This window comes from Python bivittatus, unplaced genomic scaffold (assembly GCF_059951505.1).
Source record: "Python bivittatus isolate LINGU-HERP-01145 unplaced genomic scaffold, Pbiv_v1 ctg000070_np1212, whole genome shotgun sequence".
Taxonomy (NCBI): domain Eukaryota; kingdom Metazoa; phylum Chordata; class Lepidosauria; order Squamata; family Pythonidae; genus Python; species Python bivittatus.
Genome location: NW_028277034.1, coordinates 21,456,046 through 21,483,758, shown reverse-complemented (window position 1 = coordinate 21,483,758; position 27,713 = coordinate 21,456,046). Strand labels below are relative to the sequence as shown.

Genomic DNA, 27,713 nt, shown 5'->3' with positions numbered 1-27,713 from the left:
ACATTATTTTTTAAAGCTATATATTATTTGTGTTTAATTGTCTGAACAGAGATTGTGATTAACCGGTTTAATTTATTCTAAGAACTTGGCTGATTTAGATAGTGTAACAGTCTGTTGCAAAATTCAGCTTTTCAAATTCTGCAAATATTGGAAGTTGGTTAGTCATGTATAATCTTAAGTTTGGAGCTACTAACTAAATAGAACTTTTTCAATTTCTGATTGATACAAATAGAAAGGCTGAATGCATAAGGGACCTATTCAATTATATATAGCTTGTTAATACCAGGGGACAAATATTAAAAATAATAAGCCCAGATTATCCTCTCTTGCTTCAATATTAAATATTTATTTTAATAAAGGCAAGCATGCTAAAAATTGATCAGTGGAGGCACAGACCGCAAGGTTTAACCTTTAATTTAAAAAAGATGAAATCATCCAAGACTCTTTTCTTGATATGGTCAAGAATGCCACATTGGTTTCAATATCGTCAAATAAGCAGCATAGTTCAAAGGAACTACAAAGACAAAGTGGTGCATTTAGAGATTTCACTGAATTTGAAAAGCTTAAAATACAAAACTCAAAACATCTGTTAGAATGTTTTATACAATATATATACATTGTAATTGAAATATGATTCAGAAACTGAACAAGTCAAAGACTGCATAATTAAATGGATACCAAATTTAGACAGGATATACAGCAATGGGAGTATCAATGGAAGGTAAATATTTAATGTACTGTGAATATTAGAAAAGCCACTTAGGGAAAACTGGTATTTTTTTGTTGGCATATTACTCTAGTTGCTAAAATGGATACTACATAATTAAAATAACTGCTGGAAATGTAATAATCATATTTGATCATTCTTCAACATCTGGTGGCAGTGCTACAAGTCTCAGCAACTTTGGAAGATGATTCATAATAGAATGAAACAAATTTTAAATATTTACTTTACTTTCTTCCAGTTGTTTTGCTGTTAGGTGTCACCAAGCATTACATTTCTACAGAATTGGCATTTATTTATTTATTTATTTATTTATTTATTTATTTACTTACTTACATGCATACACACACACACACACACACACACACACACATACATACATACACTGTTGCCAAGAAACTGTATCTTTTCCATTGGAAATTACATCAAATTGCTTTATTAGATGATTGGCAAATTAAATTTGGGATTATGCAGCAATGTCAAAATAGCTTTATATCTTAAAAAAAAATACTGATACTTCAGCCTAATTTGGAAACTGTTTATGGACTATAATTCTATATGTAGACTTCTTCATGTAGACTTCAGTTAGGGTTTCTTTCAACATAAGGTTTTAAAATACTGTATTCTGTCTGGTCATATAATTAAGGATGAAATGCTTCAGGTTTGTTATAAATTCTTGTTAATTCTTATCATTTTGACAGTTAATTCTTATAGTTTAGGCTGTTTTTCTTGATCTCTGACGTGACTTTACTATTAGTTCTTAAAGTGCCAAACTGTTTCATTATTATATTTATTTCTGTTCCAATTTAATGACATTTGTAATTATAATAGTGATTTTTTTTCTTTTTCACTTAACATTTAATAAAATCTTACATAATTTTCATATTTTACAAAACCTTTAAGGTGTTCTTTCCTTCCCACTTTTTCCTTCTTTCCAGTTCTTCCTTCTTTTTATTTTTCCTACTTCACTCTTTAAAAATAAATAAAAAAAAATAAAGAATAGAATTTAGAGAGCTGCCCAGAATCATGTATATGAGATGGGTGACTATATAAATTGAATTAAATAAATAAATAAGAAAAGTGTGGGGAGAAGAAGAAAATACACTATGTAAACAGAGCTTCATATAACACTATGCAATGATTTCATATTAATGTGAGATATTTCATAATATTTTATTATACCATCAAAATCTCATATGTTTTGCCATATGTAATGCCAAACCATATGCAGGTCAACATACGGCATGTAAACCATGATTAATTATTTTCCATCAATATAAATGTAATCTTCAGTGATTTCTAGATGCATGGCAAAGTATTAGAATGCTAAAATTATAGTTTAAAGTGCCTTCAGAACCGTCTAGTGATCAGTTTTAATGCATGTATGCGTAATAAATTCAAATTGTAACCCTCCCCTCCCTCCCTTCCTTTCTTCCTTTCGTAGTTATGGCTTAAAGGTGGACATTTGGGCTGCAGGTGTCATTACATACATACTGTTATGTGGGTTTCCACCATTTCGTAGGTAAGTTGAATCAAATAATAATACAGAAAAGTGTTGTATTATTAACCACACTGCTCTGAGTGTTTTAATTGATAAATATTGTTGCTATTTCCTATTTAAGGAGATGCCCTAACACTCATTCAGTTTTACCAAATTTTGGGAAACTAATGATTTTAGTTTATCTCCTATGATTGAAAAAGTGATATTGCTAAAAGGAAGGAGTAAGTGAAATTACATTTTAAGCAGACAAACATAGGGCAAGATACTGATTTCCTGTTCCTGAATCTCATTTGTTTCAGCTGCAAAGTTTGCTCCTTAGTGTTAATATCTGGAGACGTAGGTGTTGTAACTGGAATTGGCATTATATGGCATTATTAAATTTATCCAAAATATTTGATATTGCCCATTTTTTTCATAGTCAAGCCTGGACAACATAGAACAGTACACATGCTTAGCAGATACAGATCATTAAAAGTAAACAGTTATCCACCCTTCTGTGGGAATTGAATGCTTGAGTTAAATGTAGAATTTAAAAAATCCTATTGATAGTTCAGCTTCTTTGAGACCACTTTTAAAATTTAGTTTGACGTTTACCTTAAATGTTAAATTATTATGCTTGGCAAAGCTTTATGTTATGTATGCTTCAAAGCTACAGTGAAGATTGTGTGACTTGATAAAGTTTAAAATAAAATTTCCTATTGGCAACAGGGTGAACTTTGGGTCAGGTTTAAACTTAGTTGAGATCTGTTGTTAAATCTCTTGCAACAGCTTCACATTAATCCTCTATGCATAGCATTCGTCTTTTTATGCTGTACTGCAGATTGTGAAACAGGGACAAGCTTAGATTATGAAATTCCTACTCAGTTTTCAGTAAACTTTGGTTAGGGATAGGTTTTCCTTCACTTCAGTTTATCAATAAGGATAGAGTAAGGGTGAGGTTTGATGGATAGAGGTGGCATTAATTTCTCCTGTGTGTAGCCAAGGCAAGCTTAGCCTATAAAGTTCATATTGGCAATAGACTGAACAAGATCAGAATTAGTATCCTATGAAGTTTATGCTGATTTTAAATCTGAGGATTAGAATTCAATATAATTGGTTTCTGGAGTCTTAGGTTTCCAATACAGTATGGTTAGTATTTGCCCTTAGCGCTTGGTGTTAGTGATCCCCTTTGGGATTTTGGTGTACTTAGTCTAACCTAAGAGATATCAGTTGTTAAATGCCATGTGGGACTTATTCTTCAGGATTAGGTTTTATGCATACTGGCACTATTTTGTCATGTGGCACAGATTGCATAATAACAGCAGTACAAAATTCCTATTGGCAATATGTTGAACGTGGAGTTACAGTTAGGCTCAGTATAGATCTATATTGATTTTAATTGTGTGAATTGGCTGTAGAGTTCAATTTCATTTGTTCTTCCAGTCTTAGGTTTTTAATGTGGTGAGGATGATGTTTCTCTCTTTATTAGTGGGCGAGATTGCATAGTCAGGGCAAATATAGAGTTGAAAATTCATATTGGCAATGGGGTGAACATTGATATCCATATTGATTTTAAGTCTGAGAATTAAACTTGATGTTGTGGTTAATGGCAGTCCTAGCATTCCATGAACTTAGTGTTACACTTAGGCATACTTAAGATACAGTGGTACCTCGGGTTACGAACGCCTCTGCTAACAAACTTTTCGGGTTGCGACCAGCTCCGGCCGAAAAATTTACCTCGGGATATGAACTGGATCCACGCCATTTTCCGCCGTGACACGTGGTCCGCGGCCATTTCCCCCCCGTTCCACATGGTCCGCGGCCATTTTTCCGCACGTGCCACGCGGTCCGTGGCCATTTTCCTCCCGTTCCACGTGGTCCGCGGCCATTTTTCTGCCCGTGCCACGTGGTCCGCGGCCGTTTTTCCGCCCTGCCGCGTGGTCCGCAGCCGTTTTTCCGCCCTGCCGCGTGGTCTGCGGCCATTTTTCCGCCCTGCCACATGGTCCGTGGCCGTTTTTCCGCCCTGTGTGGTCCGCAGCTGTTTTTCCGCCCCTGACACGTGGTCTGCGGACGCCGGAACAGATTAACGGTAATTACATTGAACCTTATGGGAAAATTTGCTTCGGGTTGCGACCAAATCGGGTTGCAACCAGAGTCACCGAACGGATTAAGATTGTAACCCAAGGTACCACTGTATGTCATATTTAATGTGAAGGTAACCGGAATACAGAGTTTTTCTGGTTTCCGGTAGTCTTAATTTAATGCTACCCTGGAGATTTAACTGAGCTCTAGTACAGTTTAAAATATTGGTATTGTTCATAGAGTGAATGTATGGTTAGTGTTAGGTTTTGTTGAAATCTCAAAGAAAGCAATCCTGCAGCATAAATTTAATCACAGATCTCAAGTTATTTTAACCCTGTCCATAAATTCAATCTATTGGCAATATATATATACAGTATATATATTTTTAATTTAAACTTGTCTTAAGCATACCATCTTAGCTCTATGCTGCACTGCATAAAACTAAAATTACCACTAAACATGAAAACTCAATTTATGGCTAACTTCCTCATTAAATTGAACCATAGATCTCAAGTAATCTTAACCTTAATGTAAGTTCACCCTAAGGATTTTAGCAATTTTTAACCCTAATATTATCCATAAAAGAATCCTCCACTGAAATAGAAATTGAAAAATACCATTAAGTCTAAACATTTACTGTAAAGCTAATCAACACACTGACATAAAGGAAACGCAATCCTAATGTTCAGTACACCTAATGCAATAAAAAAATTGTCCTAAGTGCTCAATAAGCACCACAGTGTGAAGCTAAGACTGCCACTAAGACTAAATATTCACCCAAAAGTTATTACACCAAATTCCACCATAGCTCTCAAAGAATGTTTTATTCTGAACTTTAACAAATCACAAGGCTACCATTTTCTGTAAAAATGAAGCTAATCTTCACACTAAAAAAGAGCATAAACTTCAAAGAAATTTAACCTTAGATCATTAGGACTTTTTTTCTCTAAACATGTCAACAAACAAACTGCAAGTATAAAACTAAGACTACCGCTAAGCATAAAATTTCACCCTAAGCATAAAATTTAACCATGGATCTCAAGGAATCTTCACCTAACCCTAAATTTATTTTTGTTTGAAATTTTCTTCAGTGTTAAGATGGGCAGTTATAAACCATATAGTAGAATCCTTTATTTCCTTAAATTCTGTTTGGCAGGGAAACCTCTACCCTATATTAGTTCCAGTGATAAAATTAGCTTCCTTGAAACAGAGGTGTCAGTGAAAAGGAATCACCTACAATTCCTAATCAGTTCTTCCTATTAATGAATCTGTTCTTTATTGACCTGGGTAGTGGGTGGGAAAGAGTTCATTTACTCTTAGAAATTGGTTGATACTGTATGCACAAGTTGAAAGACTGAAAGTCTTAACTTCCCCATAAATAGGGTCAATTTACATGCAGTAGAGAGTTTTAATTTTGAAGTTTGTCATAGATATACATGCTGAATTCCTTATATTTTCACATTTTACATATTTGTTCATTGTAATCAGCAATTCAGTATTCCATTATCTGAGAAATATCTGGGACTGCAGACTAGCCAATAGCAGAGATATTACTAAAGTCTTCCTTAAAGAAATAATTCACAATGAAAATAATAGTGATTGTATTTATTCTCAAACTAAATTAATTCCAGCTTGTATAAAAACTGAAATTAGAACAGAGTATTGCATATCAAATTAATCCTGTAATTTAGCTTTTATAATGAATGTTATAATGAGTATCATAGTAAATTTTTCCTGCTTGGTTTTGATCCACAGTGAGAACAACATTCAAGAAGATCTTTTTGATCAGATCTTGGTTGGAAAACTAGAATTTCCTTCTCCATATTGGGACAACATCACTGACTCTGCTAAGGTACCAGGATGTATTGATAGTGTGAGAGCTGAAAGTATGAAAGAATTTCTGATAAAGCCAAATTGGCCCATCTCTACTGTAATTAAGATCCTTTCATCAGTTAGGATCTGTAAAACTCAGCCTTTGTGTAGGAATATACAATCTTGCCAGGATAATTATATGTTGTCCTGATTCATTGTCATGAGTGGTTGACAGAGTGTATTGTCCTCATTGGTAACACTGGGAACATTTTGAACTCCCTCCCTCCCTTCGATTTATATTTCTATCCTTCACATACAGGTGACTTTGGGTAGTCTATAGAATTAAAACATGAAATCATAACATACAACCCCTGCACCCAAACAACCACACTCACAAAAAAAAAACCCACAAAAAAACCACCACCACCAACAGCAGAGCTCACCTAACCTCCTGACCAAACACTCAGGGAAAGGCTAATTGGCTTGGGCCATCCAAATCTCGGGGGCGGGGTAGGGGATGCTGCTTCATAGGGCAGGCACTACCACTGAGAAGGCATGACTGCAGGATCCAACAAGATGACATTGTTTGATAGAAGTGACCTGGAATTATGCCTTCTCTATTAGATCTGATGATGTGACCAGAAACAATGGGAGAAGGCGGTCTTGCAAATAGCTGGGCCCTTTGCCATGTAGTGCTTTATAGGTGATAACTAGCATGTTGAAGTGCAACCAGAAGCTTACTGCGAGCCAGTGCAGCTTCCAGAGCAGTGGAGTTATATGGGCATAACAAGTGTTCATGCCATTGCTTTCTGGACCAGCTGCAGCCTCTGAGTGCTATTTAAGGACAGCCTCATGTACTGCATGTTACAGTAGTCCAAACAGGAGATGACTTAGGCTCCCCAGTCCAGGAATGGGTGCAGTTGGTATATAAGACAAACTTCTGCAAAGGACCACCTGTTCTTTTAAAAGAAGCCGAGAGTCCAGGAGAACCCTCAAATTGCACTCACACTCTGGGGAAGTGGACCCCCATGCAGAGTTAAAGATGGAAAACCCTTGGAACTGGTGGGGCTTAAAAACCACAGCCACAGGGCTGAACCTAAGCCTGTTTTCCCCCATAGAGACCGTCACATCCTCCAAGCACTAGGAAAGGACCTCCAGGCACAAGGAAAGGGATGATATTGCTTGGTCAGTCCAGGATTGAGATGTACAATTGGGTGCATCAGAATACTAATGATACCACATCTCATAACAGTGGGTGACCTCACTCAGCAGATTTTTGTAGATGTTAAATGGGAGCAGGAAGAGAGTGAAGCCGTAAGGCATCCCACAAACCAAAGGGCTTTGGAATCAACTTTCCCCCAATAACACCAATTGGAACTGATTGGAGAAGGGAGGAAACCCCCCCCCATAGTATAGTGCTTCTCATTCCCAATCCCTAAAGCCAGCCCAGATGCACTATCCCCATTCCAAGCCCACCGGAGGTCATCAACAAGTATGATCAATGCTGTCTCAGTACTACAACCAGACCTGGCCCCTGACTGAAAGGGGTCCAGATAATCTGCTTCTTCCAGTGCCCTCTGGAGTTGTAAGTGCAACAGTCTTCCCTTTTCCAGATCTGCTAGGTCCAGTTATGGTCTCTGAAGGAGGGGGAGGACAATTCATCCTTCAAGGCAGATGGAACCACCTCCTCTTGCAGAGAAGCATTCACCACCATGTGGACCCTACCACCTTTTATCTCCTGGGAGATCTTATTCAACCAGGAGGGAGAGGGATTTAAGACATAGGTGGCCAAGCTCACAGCTCAGAGGACCGTGTCCATTTCATCTGAGCTAAGAGGTTCAACCTCTTCCCAGATAATAGGCCAAGACAATGGCTCAGGCAACTTCTCAGACCTGTACTGCTGGATTCCAACTCTGAGCAAATTGAAGTGACTTAATATGACAGGTACCTAAATATTCTCCACAGAGCCCTGCAAGAATTGCCATGGTCCTTCCTTACCCAGGAGGCACTGGGTTAACCCTGAACAGAGCCATTGGCTGGCTTTCTGCAGATACAATAAAGGCAATAAGAAATGACTATGTTTTGCTGCCCTTGTTGCCACAAGGTAATCCTTATGTCTTCTCTATGCTCACTCTTTGTTTTCCTCCAGCAGCATTCTAGGCATCTTATGCTGTTTCATCACTTGGAGCACTTCTGAAAACCAGGGGGCCCTCCAAGATTCACAAGCATAGAAAAGCCATATAGGTATGATGTGATCCAAGGCCAAAATTCCCTCTCATTCCAAGTGGCAACTAAAAGCTTCAGTCAAACCATCTACCACAGCCCCAGGAAAAACCCCAAGCTTCCTCTGGAACCCAGTAGTGTCCATCAGGTGCTCCAGGTGGACGATTCAAATGTTGGTTGGCTGCTGAATATGGCTGCCTGCACCTAAAATAGAGTCACCTCTATCAGAGTCTACAAAGGACTAACAAAATTGAGTTGCTCACATTAGCATAGCTCCCCTAAAGGTTGGGGAGGAAGCATAACAAAATACATACACTTTGCTTTTGTTCTGATTAGGCTAGAAAAACTGGTTGTTTTCCAATATTTGTATGATCAACATAAGCTAGCATAAAATATGGGAATGGAACAAGACAAGACAGGTGCTACATGACCAAGGACAAAACTTTGTGGTTGTTAGGTCATGCTGGTGCTGATGTAAACTGTGAATGAGAAATAAGCTAAAAAAAAAAAACACCATAAAATAGCTCACAATTTCTACCATTCATGTACTTTAGTTGCATTTATTAATACCTTGCAGCAATTTTACTAGTTCTGGGTAATGCACTAATGTCACACTCTTACAAATAACCTTCATTTTTATAAGATTTTTTTTTTAAAAAAAAATCATTCACATGCAATTGTGTGCTCTTACAACTTATGAAAGGGAAAGAAAGGATTTGGTGCCAGGAAAAAAAAATCTTTTTTTAATGTTATAAAAACTTGTGCAATCTAAAAAATAAAATACAAGAACTCTTAATAAAATACTGTTTTCTACCTCTTTACAAAAAGTTGCAGATATAAATTTTGTGTGTGTGTGTGTGTGTGTGTGTGTAACCCTTTCCTTATTACTAAAAATTTGAAAGATTCAGTGAGGAAGTGAGAGTTGGAAGAGAATTACACAGGCACTGGAAAGAAAAGGATTGCCTTAATTAAGCATAAATCTGGATTGGTGAAATGACATAGAATAATTTCATGTGAGACGATGAATATTTATTGTCTCACATGGCATTATACATACCTCCAGAAGTCATTTCACAAGTAAATAGTAGCCATGAAAATCTACATTCTGAATGTATCTGAATTGTTTGAAAATAGCCGAAGCCTTCCAAAGATGATCTCAGTAAGTAGACTGGTTCTTCCCAAATACTTCAGGGATTGTAGGTTGCATTCACAAAGAAAAAAGAACCAACACAGCCTTTCCTCGGCAAAGTCAGTATGCAACTGCTATTAATAATGGGACTGCTACATTCTGAGACAATCGTAATTTCTGAATACCTTTCAAAGGCAAACCACCATGTTGTTCCCCCTGAGGCGTTTGTCATCCTTGTCAAATCTGAATTTGCTAACAAGAGGTATAGCTGACATAGAGGCCCTTGCAGGGAAAAGACATTTCTTGACCAAGGCTGTCTCTGCATTCCAGGAACAATAACAGGTGCAAATCATATTGTGAGCCTCCCTTTTTAAATCAGATTAAGATGGCAATCCCTTATTCATTTATCTGACAGTAATACTATTGCTCCCACTGGGACTGTCTGCTAGGTATATACCTAAAGGATTATATGTATACCAAAGCAAGTGAGTGCTGGAATATAATAGTTATGCAGCTGACATTTGAAGATTTCTAGGCATTCAACACAGCCTTCATAACCAGGATTCTTTAGCCTGGATATTACCACTAGAGAGGGACCAATTGAGGAAATATGCACAGCTTTTCTTTTCTGGAAATAAAGTGAATGATGGCATTGTCTGTTTGGAAATCACTACACAAATTAATAAAATAGAAGTAAGTACTTGTTGACAGTTTTTTTCTGCTGGATTGATATACAGACACTTTTCCATTAATAGCAAAGATTAACCTAAATTTAAACAGCAGCAGATAGATTTGTAAATCTATTACCAATTTATTTAGTCTTATAATTCAGCTGAATTTTTCTCCCTTTTAGGTTTTCTTTCATAAAATAAAATGAAACTTAGCTTCTCTAAGATTTTAATTAAACACAATAGATATCCATTTCCTGTTGTATAACTGTACAAACCTTGCTCTTTGAGGCTGGAACTGTTCCTTTGCAGATTCAACTCATCCAGCCATTTATCCATTTAATGTACTTAGTGCTAATATTATTATTATATATGTACTGGTATAATAATATACCAGTAAATGCTGTAGTTTTCTCTCAAGGTAATTTGCTTGTGAGGAAAGAATTTTTTCAGTGCCTATCACACTTAGTAGTTAAGTGTTACTTGTAACTGTAACTAAGGTGTTACTAATAGACGCATCTTCTGGTTAGAGAGTTTGCTGATTTTAAATTTATGTTCCCTTATAAAATAAAAACATGTACATGAGATTTTAACCAGTGTGCTTGGGAAGGGGCCTGAGCTACTAGGGGGAAGATGATATGAGTATTGAACCTTGCCCTACCAAAACAATCTAGTTAAGTTCCAGTGCAATGTTATTGTTATTCTTTAAGGCAGTGTTGTCCAAACTTGGCCACTTTAAGATGAGTGGACTTCAACTCCCAGAATTCCCCAGCCAGCATGGCTGGCTGGGGAATTCTGGGAGTTGGTCCACTCATCTTAAAGTGGCCAAGTTTGGACAACACTGCTTTAAGGAATGAGTGCTTCCCTGCTGTATTCTTTTCTTTTTCACTTAGCCTGCTTCCTTGAGTAGCTGGTTTTTTGTTTAATTTGATGAATGCACAGCCGACTTTAATGTTCCTGATGAAAAATCTTTAGACAGAATTTACGCTGTCTAAAATATGTGAAAATTAAGGGAAAATACTGACAAAAATAGACCCCATTTTAGAATGATGGAATCAGAGTTAGAAGGGATTTCAGACATCATGTACTCCAATCCTCTGCTCAGCACAGAATTCGGTAGAGCATCTCTAATAGATGACCAGTCTCTGTTTGAAAACCCCTGTAAAGGTGAACTCACCACTTCCACATGGCAGCCTGGTTCACAATGATAGTTTATACAGTCAGGAAATTCTTCCCACTGTCTATACTAAAACTATTTCCTTGTAGTTTTAAACATCTGCTTCTGGCCTGTCCTTTAAGGCAATGTAGAACAAACCCACTTCTATATGACAAGCCTTCATATACTTGAAGACTCCTATCATATCTCCCTTGAGACATCTATTCAGTAGGCTAATTACACCCAGTTCCTTTAAACTGTTCTCATGGGCTTGGTAGCCTTCCTATGAACTTGCACACATTTGTCACTGTCCTTTTTGAACTATGGTACCCAGAACTGGAACTATATTCAAATGGAGTCTGTCCAGAATAGATTAGAAAAATTCCTTCCCACAATTTGAAGTCCTAATGCTTTCCATGATAGCACTTGTCTTTTTAGTAGCTACAGCACATTGCTGGCTCATGTTTAACTGGTAGTCAACAAGAACACCCAAATCCTTTTTACACTGGAGCCATATCTCCCCAAACCTGTAACTGTGCCTATTATTTTTCCTGCCCAGATGCAGAATTTTACATTTCAGTCCACTGCTCAAGACTGTCTAGATCTTCTGCCTCTCCTCTAAAGTAGTAGCCATCTCTCCAGCTTTGTGCCATCAGCAGACTTAATAAGCACACCTCAGTTATGTCATCCAAATCATTGATAAAATGTTGAAGAATGCAGAGCCCAGAATGGAGCCCCATAATACTTCACTCAGTACTTCCATAAGCTGGAGCTAAGCCATTAACAAGTGCCCATTGGGTGCATTCATGCAACTAATTGTGAATTCATCTAGCGGTAGTATAATCTACTCCCTATTTTATCATTTCACTAAGGATAAGCTCATGATAAACTTCATTGAAGCTGTGCTGAGATCCAAGTACATAATATGTATGGCAGACTTCTGATATACCAAGCTAATAACTCTCTAAAAGAATAAGATAAAGTTAGCCTGGCATGATTTATTTATGGCAAAGCCATGCTGGTTTCTGTTAACTAACATGCTTATGCAAATGATCACAAACATGCTGTTTAAGAAATGGCAATATTAAGGATCTTACCCAGTAGAGATGTAAAGCTGGCAACTCTGTAATTTTCTGGATCTTCCTTCCCCCACCTCTCCCCCCTTTGTGGATGAAGTGACATTTGCTCTTCTTCACCTTTCTGGGATCTCTGCATTTTCCAGCTGTTCACAAAAATTATTGAGAGTAGTTCTGTATTTATCTCTGCTAGTTCCCTCAGTATCATAGGATATAATACACATGGTCCTGAAGACCAGAATTTATCCATGTCTGCCTAATAAGAAGTTTCATTCTTCCCGCACGGCAAAATAATGACAGTACAAAACTTTATTTCCCTTCTGCAAGAAAACAGACATAAAATAAGAATTAAGTTGTCTTATCACTATAGTCCATATAGTTCACACTTTCTTTTTGCAATCTACACTACACTCTGGTTGGCTTTTCTTTTGTTTTTAACATGCTCAAAGAATTTTGTTGCTGTTTTTGTTTGTATTTCTTGAAAGCCTCAGCAGATTCTGAACCTTTCTGACATTTCTTGTAGTTTCTGGAGACTTCTTTAGTTAAGTGACTCTCCCCCAATTTCCTTTATCATCAAAAGAATTCTGCATATACCCATGATGGCCTCTACATTTTTCCCATCTGTGTTTCTTGTAGGAATTTTTCTGACTATGCCTTTAGTATCTTTTTTCATATGATTTCCCATCCTTCTTGGATATTTTTCGCCCTCAGGATTTCAAGACCTACGTTCTAACCTATCTAACCTACTTTCTTTTAGAGTTCATCAAAATTTGTACTTCTGAAGTCCAGAATACAAATCTGACTCTTCTCAGTTCCTCCTCACATGGATGTCATAAATTCATAAATCACATAATCACTTTCACTTCTTCAACCAGTTCCTCCCTATTGGAGATGGTTAGATCTAGGAAAGCAGACTCCTGTATTCTTTCCTTCACCTTCTGACAAATGAAGTTATTGGAAAAGAGTGCAAGAAGTTGTTGGACCTCCGGGTCTTGGCAGAATTAGATTCTCAACAGATGTCAGAATAATGGATGTCAGGATAATTGAAATCTCCCCATTCTCTCTCTTATATGACTCTTTGAAAGTCTGGTCATCTGATGGAAAAAGGCCTCATCCACATTTTCTTCTTGCCCAGGTGATCTATAATTAACCCCATAATAGTATCACATTTGTTTCTCTTTCCTTTTCCTCTTACCCAAACACTTTCACCATTTCATTTTACAATTCTTGAATTCCTGTGCAGGTATATTTTTTCTTTATGTACTATGCAATACCCCCAGCATTTCTAAATTTTCCCCTTTTTGAACAGGTTATAATCTTGCAGTGTACCAGTGATGCCTGTCAGATTCTATTTGTGGTCCTGACTTAGCATCTCTAGTTTTTCTTTATTTCTCATACTCTGTGCATTGGTGTGGAAACATCTGAGATTTTGAGTGGCACCATATAGTTGTCTTGGTGTTGTGTCTCCCTGCAAAACTCTGAGTTCCTATCCTAACCTCATGCTTCTCCCTTTGTGTTCTGTTGTATTGGCCCAAGTCCTCGGCTGCTTGTTCAGTTCTGGGGTTTTGCTACTCCTTTGTTTAATACAAAGTGCATCATGCTGAATCTTTTCTTCAACTTCTTGTTGTTTCTCAGGAATTAATAAGTCTGATGCTACAAGTAAATGTGGAAGAACGATATACAGCTGCTCAGATATTAAACCATCCTTGGGTATCAGTGAGTAAAATACTTTATTATATTACACATTTAAATAAAATTTTAAAAGGTCACCTGATGTGAAATGGTTTAGGTTACGCCTCTAAAGCAACATACAGCCACTCCTTGTTTAGCAACTAGCTTAGCTAGCCACCATTTGCAAATATAAGGGTAATAAATGGTAATAAAAATTTATTTTCTGACCAATAGGTGCTTTTACAACCAAATTTGATGCACCTGACAACAAAATTCTTCAGTGTGAAACTGATTAAGATCTGGTCAATTTCAGGCAGCAGTGAGAGCCTGCCAGAGGATTCTAATCAACTAATTAAGATCACAGAGCTGAGCTTGTTAACTTGCTGTTAGCACTTTTTAGGGATGTGTTGTGCTGCAGAAAAATGCAGCTCAGGAAGACATCCCTTGTTTAGGCAATCTCTGTGTTCTCTGAGGGGGCAAAAAAGGGAGAAAATGGGTCAGGCACAGGACACTGTATGAGAGAACTTTATCTGAATGAGAGCAGCAACCAGTGAACTCTGTGGTGTCTTTCTCTCCCTCTTGGTCATGTGTTTGCTTAGTGACCATTTTGCTTAATGATGAAGCATTGGAATGGAGTGTACTTACTGTTCTGGCTATTTTTTTTAATGGTTCAACACCCCCTCTCCCCCTTTGCATTCAGTGCATTTGCTGATTATAGAAGAGGTGTGGCTTGTTGGTGGAACTTCTTTAAATAACTGAAGAAGGTAATTGCTTCTGAAAGTATCAAAGAATTTTAATGGCAGATATAAGCCTTCAACTCAAAAGAAACCTGTCAGGCAGGAACTCACTAGGTGATCAGTAGAGTTAGTCCTGAAAATGACTTGCTAGGTGAAAAGAGGAAACTTCTCCAAAATGGGTCTCTTTCTTAGGGGATGCTGAAGGCCTATTCATTTATCATGGATGTTCATCTGAGTGTGTCTAGGCTAATTTCCCATATTGTTCCAGTGCTTCAATAACGGTGTTCTTCCCTTCTTTACAAAGGATGATGCCTCTCAAGAAAATAATATGCAAGCTGAAGTAACAGGTAAATTAAAGCAGCACTTTAACAACACACTTCCCAAACAGAATAACCCAAATGCAGGAGTTTCTATTATCATGGTAAGCAAGTGCATCATTTCTACCAATTAATTTACTAATTGGATATTTCCAACTCTTTCCTGAAGAGATGTAACTATAAAGTTATTTCATTATAAAATAATGGTGCATATTTTCTGGCTGTGTCAATGTCTCTGTGTGCAAAGGATGCATTTTTAAGAAAATTTAAACATTTGACAAAACTGTTCTCTTTGAGATTTTCTGTTTTAAAATTGTGTAATTAAACCAAAGTAAACAGTGCTACCCAAAGCACATGATTTGCCATAATTCAGCCTAATCATCTGTCCTTTTAATTCTTACATTTGCACTGGAAATAATTTTATTTCATGAAATATAGCCTATTGGCAATGAAGTTCTTAAAGATGCTATTTATGTTAGCAGTCAGTTTTTATTTCCACTGAATCATTAAAATGCAGCACCAATAGGTATTTCGAGGACTGCTAGACATACTGAGCAAATTTAGGCTGAAGAAAACCAGGTTCTGGGGGGTGGAGAAAGAATTTTTTATTTTTGATCACTTCTTGTTTATTTTTTTCTAACATGTACCAGCTTTAAAAGTAATGTTTTGTTTTAGGATGAAGTAGACTAGTTTGAGAAGCAAAGAAAAATAATTCAGGCTGATTGTGTTGCTTGCATTTCATTTGACAGTTTGACTTGACAGTCTGAGAGACTTCAGAGCTCAATATTTTGTATTTTTGAGACTTTGGATAATCCTGAAGCACAACCTGGTATAAAATCCATTATTAAATAAAATGATTTTAAAATGCTAACTCACAGCTTCTTGCAAATTTGCACATTCTTTAAGCTTGTTTCTAGTCATAAATATAATTCAGCTTCTGGCTTCTTTTTGATATAAAGTTCTTGTTTTTTCAAAATTTTCTAGCCTTCTAGGCAATGAAGCACATCTTACACACTTGTAATTTTAACTTCCATTTATCCTTCCTTATCTTTTCTCCTGCTGGTAAAGGCTATTATCCCAACAACTAAATTATACTATATAACTTCTGTGACAAAGTAACTTTTGATTCATTTAGGACTTAGAATAATGTGAATAGTTTTAATTGTAGAAAGGAGCACAGTGTCTCTCAGCTTGAGAGTCACTCGAGGCTTAACTCAAAGTGGATGGGGGTAGAACCCATTTTAGGAAGTATTTTCTGTAATGTTACAGAGTAAATGAATGCCTTAAAGATCTACTTAACAAAAAAGCAAACATAAATTTTTGCCCTCAGCTGTAGTGGTCATAAAATAAATGCTGGTAGGCTGTACATGGCCCCCAGTCCACTCTTGCTGAACCCTGAAATACAGCCATTTTTAAAAAAAATGTTTTGAGAAGTACAAAACCAGAGTAATTTTATCAAGAACCTTCTAACAAGTGCTACAGTTGTTCAAAGCCGACCTGTTGCCTGTTCTTCCAAGTTGGATATAGTTGCAGGTTGCTTTATATTGCTAGGTACAGGTAAGCCAATTTGCTACCTTCATTTCTCATATGAAGGATATTTGGGTGAAATACACTTGTCATTGTCCACCATATCATCAGAGGAGGTGGGAGAGTACATGGGTGTCACATGTCATTTTTTAGGCTTTCAGACTTCTGTACAAAAACGCCGCCAGATTCTGAATACCTATCATGGTATTTTAGCTATCTTCTGCTAAGAACTGTAATTTCTGGATGCTTGTATAAAAACAATAGGGCATAGTAAAACCCAAGGAATATATCCAAAGGAACTCTGTTTGTTTTATCAACAACAGGGAAATTTTAAAATGGAATTTATTTAGGTTAAGATCATAGCACATACAGTATAATATAAACAAGTTACCTCCAATTTATCAAGTGAATATCAGCTGCTTCTGAGCCCATTCACACAAATGTCTTGAATAACACTCATTTTCATTTCAGTTCAGTGAAATGTTGTGCTCAAAAACAGTTCTCATTTAATAGAAGAGGAAAAAACACATGTTTAGAAATGGCTTGCAATTTCTTCTTTTGATTCTTAGGAAGGTCATGTAAGGAAGGTTTCAGTGCTGCTTTTTGAATATCAAAATGATTTATTTACATTTGTAAATGTTGCAATGTGATTGGTTCTGCTTCCAGTAAGTCTAGTGTCTGTCCGTTGCTTTCTTCTTTTGCTCCTTTTCCCAATGCCTGCGCTGCTTCCCTCTGAATAGGTCCAAGGCAATGGTATGTACTAATTACAATGCTTCTTTGCCACAATTAAAAAAAATTATTTGGGGTTTGAAAGAAAAGGAAAAGTAACCTTGTAACAGTCTTGGACCCGAAAGCTTCTTCAAGTGATGCAGTATAATCATCCAACAAGTTTTCATTGCATTGATATATTTGCACCATTCAACCATTTCAATATTACATGATGTTTTCTATTTTTACAGATTCTTTTGAAAAGCAAACAAAAAACAAAAAACAACCCATGGGCTTTTCCCCTTTCTATTTTTTTCTTTCTTTCTTTCTTCCCTCCTCCTCCTCCTTCTTTTGCAAAATAGGGCAGGTTTAGTTCTGAAATTTTTTGAGAGCATTTCCTTGGCTGATTTGTGATTCTCAACCTTTGTTGGGGTTATCATCATATTCTCATGGATTTGCATTTCTGTAGTCATATTTCTAAAGCAGTCAGCAACTGACCACAAGGTCAGCTATATATGGTCAAAACAATTTATGGAATCTTTACACCATTGGTCCACGATCTTCTCAAACAGTGGCCACAATCACTATTTTGCACAGTGTCATAGGTGCCAATTTTAAAAAAGAAAAGAGTAACACTTTTATTTTTAGATGTTATTTAGGATTTAGCTCACAAGATATTTGACTTTATATTTTTTTTAAATCTGGAGATCAGTGAGAACATTGTGGGTGTTGCATTGCATAGCTGGATGGTTGAATTTTTAAAATTTTTCCACATCATGATTCTGAACCTGCTCATACAAAAAGTGTACCAGGAAAAAAATTTATTCTAAATGTGTAGTTATGACCAGCCAAATGCTATTTTCTCTCACTGAGCTAAGGCCCAAAATCTTAACATGTGCTGTGAAAGATATAATTACTAGAGAATCATTATAAAGCAAAATTTCTATTTCAGTTAGTTTTTTTGTAAAATCTTAGTTCTGTTTGTTGCCACATGCTAGCTTAAGTAAGTTGTAGATGCTAAACTTAATGTTAAGCAAATAAATTCATATTAGGTGTTTAGGTCTCTAATTATAAAACTAATTAAATTTCATTCTTAGATTTTTACTTTTAAAAAAAATCACGTAAACTGACACAAATGAGAAACAAAAATCAGGTTAATAACACAAACAAGCAATATTATTTAATAAAGGTCCTATGATGGGTACTTTAAATACATAGATGCCCAATATGTTACTCCCTTTCAGAGTAAGCACCATAATGCAAAGGAGTAAGAAATAAGCAAAAGAAATTAAAGACCTGATAAGATGAATGCACCTAGATTTACATACTTCACACTGACACCATTTGCTGTGTCTCTTTGCACGTTTCTGTCCTTGCAAACAGCCTTGCTTCCATCCGATCCACATCCAGTCCCTTTTGTTCTTGCAAATTCTCTGCTCTCTCTTTCTGGGATAAGAGATTATATCACTCCCTCCAACTGCAACTCCCTTGGTCTCCCTTTCACTCTTCTTTCATATATTGTTTTGTTATTTGATCTTCAGTCCCTACTGCTGTAGGACCACCCATCCTGCCTCTTACTGCTTCCTATTGGCCTCTCAGTTTTGGATCCAATCTAATTTATTCCACAGCCATTCATTCTTGACCAATCTCTTCTTGTTTTACAACACACACATTTTTATTCAACCCATTCTCACTACATTCGTCTTATGTTTTTGATAGGAGAATCACTTCCACATAATAAAGTGGGCAGATACATATTTTTCTATATATTGATTTTTGTTTCTTCCAAGAAACATTCATTACTTACATACTGAATGCTTCCTGTTATCTGATAATCACTTGCACATTCAACCTTTCTCCATTTTCTCATCTTCAATAAACATTCTATCAAAGTACACAAATTCATCTGTTTTAGATTTTCACTATTCATTTATACCTTACAATTGTTTGCTCCATTTTTTTTTCTGTCAAATACAATTACATTGGCCTTTGGTATATTGATTTTCAGCTCCATATTCCATGTTGCATTATTCTGGCTTATGTAACAATCTCAGTAAACCATTCAGGCTCTTAGCCAACAACATGGGATCATCTTCATAAAAAGTGCATGCACATTAACATTTATAGCCAACATATCTCAATATTACCATCACAGTTCCTTAATAATTTGTCTATAAACAAGTTGAACAGCCAAAGGAACATCACACATCCTATCCTTTCCCCTCCCCTCCCCTCCCCTCCCCTCCTCCTCATCCTCCTCCCCTTCTTTTGCCTTGAGTCCATGTTGAGTCCTGAAACTGCCTGGTCAAGTCCCTGCAGTTTTGTTGTAAAGGTTTTGAAAGTGATTTGCCCTTGCCTTCTTCCTAGGGCTGAGAGAGAGTGACTGGCCCAAGGTCACCCAACTGGCTTTGTGCCTAAGGCGGGACCAGAACTCATAGTCTCTAGGCCACTACCTTAATCACTTCACAAAACTGGTTCTCTCTTTTCTTATTACCTGCTATAATATTGAACCATTCAGTAAGTGTTCCATTTATTCTTATCCATGCTTTGTTCTATCACATACCACATTCAGCAACCAAACTTCAACTGTATTTGCTTAAAACATTCCATAATTCAAGCCTATTCACTTTATTGTACACTTTCCTGAAATCAACCATTATACAATGTGCTTTCTTTCTCACATCCTGTCAGGTTCAGCCCAAAGAACTCCAAGAGACAATGCAAATACAGTTCTGTTGCGTTTATTAGCTACAAACTCCAGACAGAAAATCTCCCCAGACTGAACCCTAGTTCCCAAGCCAGCCAGCCACAACACCATGAATTCCTTAGGGAGGTGCCAGCCTCATCTTCTTGAACTTCCCATGCTCCTTCTGGGGGCTAAGAACACGCTTATCTTCCTGAGCCTGGCCTTCATAAGTCCATTCCATCACACATCCATACTTTTATAGTGACCCACTGAAGAACAATAAACCTGGTCTACACATCCTGTGTCTGGCAGATAGCATTGCAGTCCCCAAATTTTGGTCATTGTCACATCTCACACCTTCAATCAGAATTCTGCCAAATAAGTTTCCAAGCACACTGAGCTAAATACCTTGTATATTTTCCATTCACTCTTGTTACCATAGAGTCCTTGGTTGTCTCTGAGCTCAGTTGTTTGCTTGCAGACATTTCATTATCCAACTAGGTAACATCAGTGATCATCATCATCAGTATTCTGTTACTTTCCCTTTGTATAGGAAAACACTAACAACATTCTTCCAGCCATCTGGAAGATTCATACAGCCTTCTCCTAAACAGATAGCATCAATATTTTAATATTTCTCCAGTTACACTGTCCAGACCTGCAACCTTACCATTTTTATTCATTTATATAGTAAGTATGACTTCCTTTTCTTGGACAGTAATATTGGTATTCATTTCAATTTATCTTTTGGACATATCAGTGTATTTCCAAAACAAATCTTTAGAATACAACTTCTAGAATTCATTCACTTTAGTTTCATTCCAAATCATTTCATTATTTTATGAAGGCTTCTGAAGGCCTTCATAAAAGCCTGTTTAATCCCTTTCCCCCATTTTCAAAACATTTTTTTCTTTCCATTCAAATTGGTCTGCATTTTATCTGTTATTATACTTCTATTTAACAACATTCTTCTTTCTCTGTAAATATACATTATATGAGACGTAATCATCATTATGTGACAATGAAATTGTCATTTTTTTCCAGCAGTTCTCTTAGATGCATTTGCTTCTCAGCTGTTTGCATCCTTTTGCACGTCATCATTCTATCAAGTAACCTTTTTCATGTTTCCCATTTGGCTTAATCTATACATTTCAGTGGCAGTCACTAACATAATTCTTGTTGCTCTGTTGAAAGCAATATCCATATCCTCATGTCAATTGTCCATTCATTCTGTTGGGAAATTAACGTATCTTGTGCTCTTGAAAGTAGCAAATAATGGTCTGTTCCACATCCAGAATTTCTCATCTTTTGTGTGTCTTTCGTTGATTCTCAGTCTTTCATCATAAACAATCGAATCAATCATGCTTTTAAATTTATATTCATGCACACATGGATAGACATACAGTTGAATCATGTATTTGAAACAAACAGACCATTTAATAAGCAGATACTCACCAGTCTCCATTCTCATTCTTGGGTATCCAAATAGCCAACTCACATTTTTCTATATTCTTATTTCATGCCCACCATACATTCATGCCACCTAAGAGGGTTTGATTATTTATTTTAAAAAAAAACTTCCTGGATTTCATTCACTGAGAATATTGTACATTTTTTTTCAAAACTCATTCTTAGTTCTTGCATTATTACCATTCACTGGAATGTAATATACAGCAATCCCCAAATGATGGATTCCGACTTTCATACATTTCTACAACAATCTAGATTATACCAATTCATACTTCTGATGTATTTTAGATTTTTAATTCATAATTAAATCTACACTGTACTTTCCTGCATGCTTCATTTCCATTCCACAAAACCAGACCATATTCATTCAGAACAATCACATCTTTTTCTCTTAGTTTCACATATGCACAACATACCTTTTTTCATTTATCCATTTCATGGGTAAATTTTCCATTTAATAGTCTTACATATTAAGTCACAGTGTTTCAAATGCCTTGCTTGTGTGTGTGTCTTCAAGTCCATCTTGACACCTGGCCAAGTCCATCTAGTTTTCTTAGCCACATTTTTGGGAGGTGATTTGTCATTGCCTTCTTTCTAGGACTAACAGAAAGAGACTGACCCAAAGTGACCCAGCTGGCTTCTTGCATAAGGGAGGACAAGAATGCAAATTCTCCCACTTTTTAGCCCAGTGCCTTTAGCCACTACATAATACTGGCTCTGTGCCATATGCCATAGTTATTACCAAATAAGCCTATCAATATTAATCATTCCTGCCCATCTTGAAACCATCTATTGAGGGTTTCACATAACAGTTTTTATTAAGACAGAGAAGGGTCATATCTTTGTTATACCTGTGCAACTATCCCAGCTAATATTAAGGGGAACATTTTCAATTTTCACATATTTTGGGCAATCTGACAAGCCAAGCAGAGTTGTTTCACTCCAAACATTATTCAGTTCATACTATCTATCTAGAAAATATCCTAGGAAGTATATTCAGTGTATTGATGTATCATAGGCACAATTTTATTCACTGTGATTTCAGGAACTGATGGAGACAATGCATTCGTCTATTCTGTATGCAAATATTGTACATAGGCACCATTAATTTCAGGGGATTAATTTTAAAGTTTAATTAATTTTGCATGCCAGAGATACCTAGCCTGGACAACCATCAGCTAGTGCTGTGAGAAAAGACTACAAGTAGTCCTCACTTAATGACTGCCCTGTTTAGCATCCATTCGAAGTTATGACAGTGTTGAAAAAAATAACTGTCTTCGCACTTATGACTGTTGCAGTGTCCTGCAGTCACATGATCTCCATTTGTGTGCTTCACAACTGGCTTACAACAAGCAGTCAAATAAGCTGGCAGTAAAATTGCAAGTTGTGGTCACATGACATCTTGCTTAATGACCACGGGTGATTCACTTAATGACTGCAGTGGGAGTGAGGTCGTAAGTTTGGCATAAGTTTATACTACCTATACTCTTAGCCTTCTCCAACAGGCCTCCCAGATGTGAAAGAAGGCCAAAAGGTATTCTGAAGCGCAGTGAGGTAAATCAGTATGCTCACTTCACTTCCTAGAAGCAAGGGACTATATTGCTTTGTGAAACAGCTTCAAGGGGGTGCTTTGTTTGAACTTTACAAAGCTTCAGACAACTCCACAGTGGCTCTCCAGATAGGGCAAGAACTGAGTTCTTACGACATCTGTTTTATCCCCATTCATTTATTCATTCGTGTATTTATTACTTACCATGCAAGTATACTTTTTCTTCATTGTATTTGCAAATTGGAAGTTTAAAGCAATCCATTAAAATTAATTTTATTGATTAATTATATTAGAATATTTTTCATGCAGTTCTCCTTACTAATACAATGCATGTGAGAAACCACTTACAAAACAATCCACAACCTCCCACCTTTGAAAAAGACCTTAGAAGTTACTTTTCCTTTTCTTCAGACTGTGCATGTGTCATTGTTTTGAAATACTATTATATGTACCTCCAGTAGTAGTTAGTGATGTGATTTACCTTTTTCTAAACAATTATATTTTAGAACACGGCTCTAGATAAAGAAAATCAGATATTTTGCAACAAGCGCTGTCAGAACCCTGGTCAAGCTGATGTGAAGTAAACCACCAAAATAAATCGTGCTCATCAGTCTCCTACAACTGATCACAAGTTGTCTTCTCTTGCTGCCTCTCAGCTACTCAGACTCTCTACATACTTTGAATCAACATGTCATGATCCTGCAGGAGTAATTTAAGATAAGTTCTAATGAAATCCACAGCTAGGTCAGCTCCTGTTCTCCTACCCTTGCTACAGTACTGTATTTTTTTCACATATGTCTGAAAGGGATGCAGGTTGTATATACAGTAGATTTTAGTATTCTGCCTATTACATTTGGGGATTCTTACCTTTTTAAATGGATTTGTGTTCAACATAATTTCAAACATACAAATGAATTTATCTTACCATACCTGGATGTACAAACTTTAAATAGGAATAACTGTTAAGAAGCCTCACCCAGCAAAGTCTAGATTTTCTAAAAAAAAAATACTAGACAAAAAAGTAGCAAAACTCATTCCTTTGATTAATTCTAAAATGCAGTTCTAGAATGATCCTGGAGGGTAGCAAGATTAGTCCCAGTGGCAATTTGTACAATATTGAAAGTCAAGTTGTGGAGGTTTGAGTAATGATGTGAATGGTTGGTGCACTTAGTTTTGACATTAAACGTTTTGATTGATTATGTGCCATCAAGTTGCTGTCGACCACATATATAGGGAACATAAATTTAAACCTTGTGGAATTTAACACAGAATAACTTAGTCATTGACAATCATTTTGCAACCAACCCCATTTATGAATGACTGTATTTTGAAAATTGCAATCAGTGAAGATTTCTCTGCACAGGTTGTCTCCTGTTTCTCTTTCCCTGTCATTAATGACCACAGGTTTTTTTTTTTCCGGAATAGAAAGCTTGCTGCATGGTGCATTATCTAAAAAAAAGCAAGCTAGTGTAATAAATGAACTACTAGTTGCCCACACAGAAGGCTTTCAGCATTTTTTTTTAATTAGCCCACTCTTTCAGAAAGACATCAAATGTTTGGGGAACTATAATGATAAAATGTGCAGTGAAGGGTAGATGCAGTTATATATTAATGCTTGTTCCATTATTGTATGTTCTCTGCTTGTTTCCTTTTTTCTTTTTAACAATTCTAAATCATTTTCTATTAGCTCTTTACATTAGAACTAAGATCTGCAATAAACATTTTTCTTCAAAAGAGTAAGTAGTAATTTATTTTGAGAATTTATAAAACCAGTCCAAAATATGTAGTTACCTTGATTTCCTTCAGTTCTGGGTGCACATTATGTTCTCAAATTTGACAACATACTTTTATTTCATAGGACCAGACTGATTTTTCTGATATGCTTCAGGCATGTATCATTACAAGAGAAGAATTTCTACTGAGTCGATGTATACAATTGTCCTGACATCCAGACAGCTATTTCCAGACATTAACTATTTTGTTTTACACTTCGATTGTCTTCACCTTAATAATATTTCCTTATGCGTTTAAATCACAATGACTGCTAAGAGATTTTATTTATTTTAGCTATTATAGCATACTTTGCATAGTCTTAATTTCCCTGTGGCCACTTTTAGTGTCAATTAGAGATATTAATCCCCTTCCCTGTTGGTATTAAAGTTGGTCAGCAAAAGTGCCAGGGAATAGCCTATTAACCAAGTCTAGTATCAGAACAGTTGTTGAGCATAATTAAAAAAAAAAATCTGGAAATTCCTGTCCCTCATAATTGTATGCAGTATTTCAGGCTTTCTGTTTGCTTCTATAAATATTATGCATATTCTTCTAGAATTTTCTATAAAGATTATGCAAAGCTACACAAAGGTTACTTGAGTAAAAGACAATCTGACCAATATATTTTTCGAACATTTCATTTTCAAATATTTAAATACATTTTAAGAGAAATTATTTTTTCAGAAGAAGTAATAGATTCTAACTTGCTTTCTCAAATGATGTTTTTGAAATTTTCATGTTATCCCCCTCCTTCCCTCCTCCTCACTTCTGATAGTTTTTACCCAGTTAGACTATTCATCAGTTGAGCTCAGTATTGTTTATACTTACTAATACTGGTTCCTGTTCCTATTCTACAGTAAAGAAAAAAGTAAAGGAAAAAGAACTACCTCTTTTACATTCTTGATTTAAATAGTCCCTATGAAATCAGTATTACTAAACATTATTGAGTTCAAACTGTGAGAAGTGGGAAACAATTTCAGTGTTGGATTGTGGCAATGTCCCCTAACCATGTGTACTACTTTGTCAAATTCAACTTCACTTTTCAGTCTAATCAATGCAGGCTGCAAACCTGAAACTTCAGACTTAAGTACTCAGTTTTCAGTCAACATAAACAAAATCAGGAATATATTGTGCCTGTGCTTCAGTAGCTTAGTTTTGAATAGCTCTGAGATTAATCAGTGTTAGTCAACTGTATACAATGTAACCTAGGCAGAAAGAATGGTACTAAATTAGCATAATTTAATGCCTATGATTTCTGGCTTTATTTTATTTTATTTTATTTTATTTTATTTTATTTTAGTATCATACTCAATGTACAACAGCATTTAGTGACAAATTTAGTTTCTTTTTTTCAGTCTTAGGTGTTTCAATTGTTTAAAAGTTGATGGACCATATCCAGTATTCTTTGAACCCAATGTTCAAACAGTTACATATTTTCTATCCCTTTCCCCATTATACTAGGACTATAAACGTTGACGTTCTAATTGCTTTATATAAAAATATTTTTTTAAAAAAACTTTCTTCAGCTGACTGGCAGTGTGACCATATGCTAAAGGTGATGGAATGTTTCTGGTAAAAAATCATCCAGAAGTTCATACCTTACCTATTCTTTACTGATATAACTAAAATGAAATAAAGTTCCTGGGTTTGTAGGCTTTCTCTGTGTTAACATATTTTGGCATCAAAAAGATTGGCACAAGGAAATGTCCAATAAAACTCTCCCACCTCAGATCAAAAAGCACATCCCCTTAAGAAACAAACAAACAAAGCAAAGCAGAACCGTGTCTGTACGAAGCACAAGGAAGAACAAAGAACAGACATACCATGTCAAGCCCTCCATGAAGCACATACAGCATGCCACCATCTCTCACCATTTAGGAAAGTCTTTCTCTAGCAGCTGCAGCTAGACAGTTGACTGGACTTTTGGCAAGATTCATAGAAGAATAGGAGTTTAAGTCATCTTCCTTTCCTGTCTAAACAGTGCTTTGGGTTCACACGCAGCGCAAAAGCAATGAACAACAATGTAAATTAAGTTGGAAGTGTGCTACAAAAGTTAAAATGTTTTAATTTAAATTTAAAATCAAAAGGAGGGAGGATTTTAGGAGCAAGGATTAATTTTTCTTCCTGATTTTGGTGATTATCTTTTAGACATCTCCTATATCAGTGGTAAAGAGTGCTTTTAAAAAAATATTATAATATTATTTTAATACATCCTATATTGGATGAAAGTGCTCAGGTTTTTTTAAAGTATCATTTCACTCAATAATATGAGCAGAGCCAGACTTCTGGTTTGGTCTAACTATTATCTGAGTACATTTAATAAAGCTTTTGTTTGGGTGGGGAAGGGAGAGTATAACTATCATTGCAAAATTCAAGGCCACCACCATCATCCATTACATACAGATGGGCTAAATTTGTAGATGGTGTTAGGACTATGCTAACAGAAGTGTAGCAATAAATACACATTTCACATTTGCTGTGTTCTCTGAAAATGTTTGGTATATGTAGCAGTAACTATAACCAAAAAATCCTATTTAAGAGACAAGATTTACAATAATTTTGTTTTCAGAGTTCTCCATTGTTTCTTATCAGCAAGCTGTGTTCCTGTTGTAATAAATGAAACATTAAAATACAAATGTCTTTTTTATTTAATATCTTATTTCAAACTGAATTTTCCCTTTTCTGATGCTTATATAAAGAAGGACTGTTTGAATGTTAGGAAAAAACACGTGAACTGCTTCAATAATCCGTTGAAGAAATTATATACCAACAGAGACAGAGAAATGTAAATTTGAAATCTTAAATCACAACATATCAAGTAATAATTTTTGCAGTACATACTACAAAGCAATACCATTGTTTTCACAAATATGATCACAGAATTCTGCACAGCAATCCTATATAAAGTAGAATTTATGCAACACCAAA

At 36.0% G+C, this 27,713-nt stretch overlaps 1 protein-coding gene across 4 annotated transcripts in view; it reads left to right on the top strand.

Moving 5' to 3' along the window:
* DCLK2 (doublecortin like kinase 2) overlaps nucleotides 1-27,414 on the top strand; it is an 88,637-nt gene extending 61,223 nt beyond the window's left edge. For 2 of the 4 annotated variants that reach the window (XR_003084393.2, XR_003084394.2), the window contains 6 exons: nucleotides 2,169-2,246; nucleotides 6,042-6,138; nucleotides 13,986-14,066; nucleotides 15,063-15,179; nucleotides 15,825-15,904; nucleotides 23,522-27,414. Coding sequence is in view for 2 of the 4 variants with exons in the window: in XM_007425406.4 (XP_007425468.2) it covers nucleotides 2,169-2,246; nucleotides 6,042-6,138; nucleotides 13,986-14,066; nucleotides 15,063-15,179; nucleotides 23,522-23,599 (451 nt within the window). In the remaining 2 variants the exon portion in view is untranslated. The remainder of the gene's footprint in view (nucleotides 1-2,168; nucleotides 2,247-6,041; nucleotides 6,139-13,985; nucleotides 14,067-15,062; nucleotides 15,180-15,824; nucleotides 15,905-23,521) is intronic. The other 2 variants (XM_007425406.4, XM_007425407.4) reach the window with 1 other exon arrangement.
* Nucleotides 27,415-27,713: the final 299 nt, after the last annotated feature.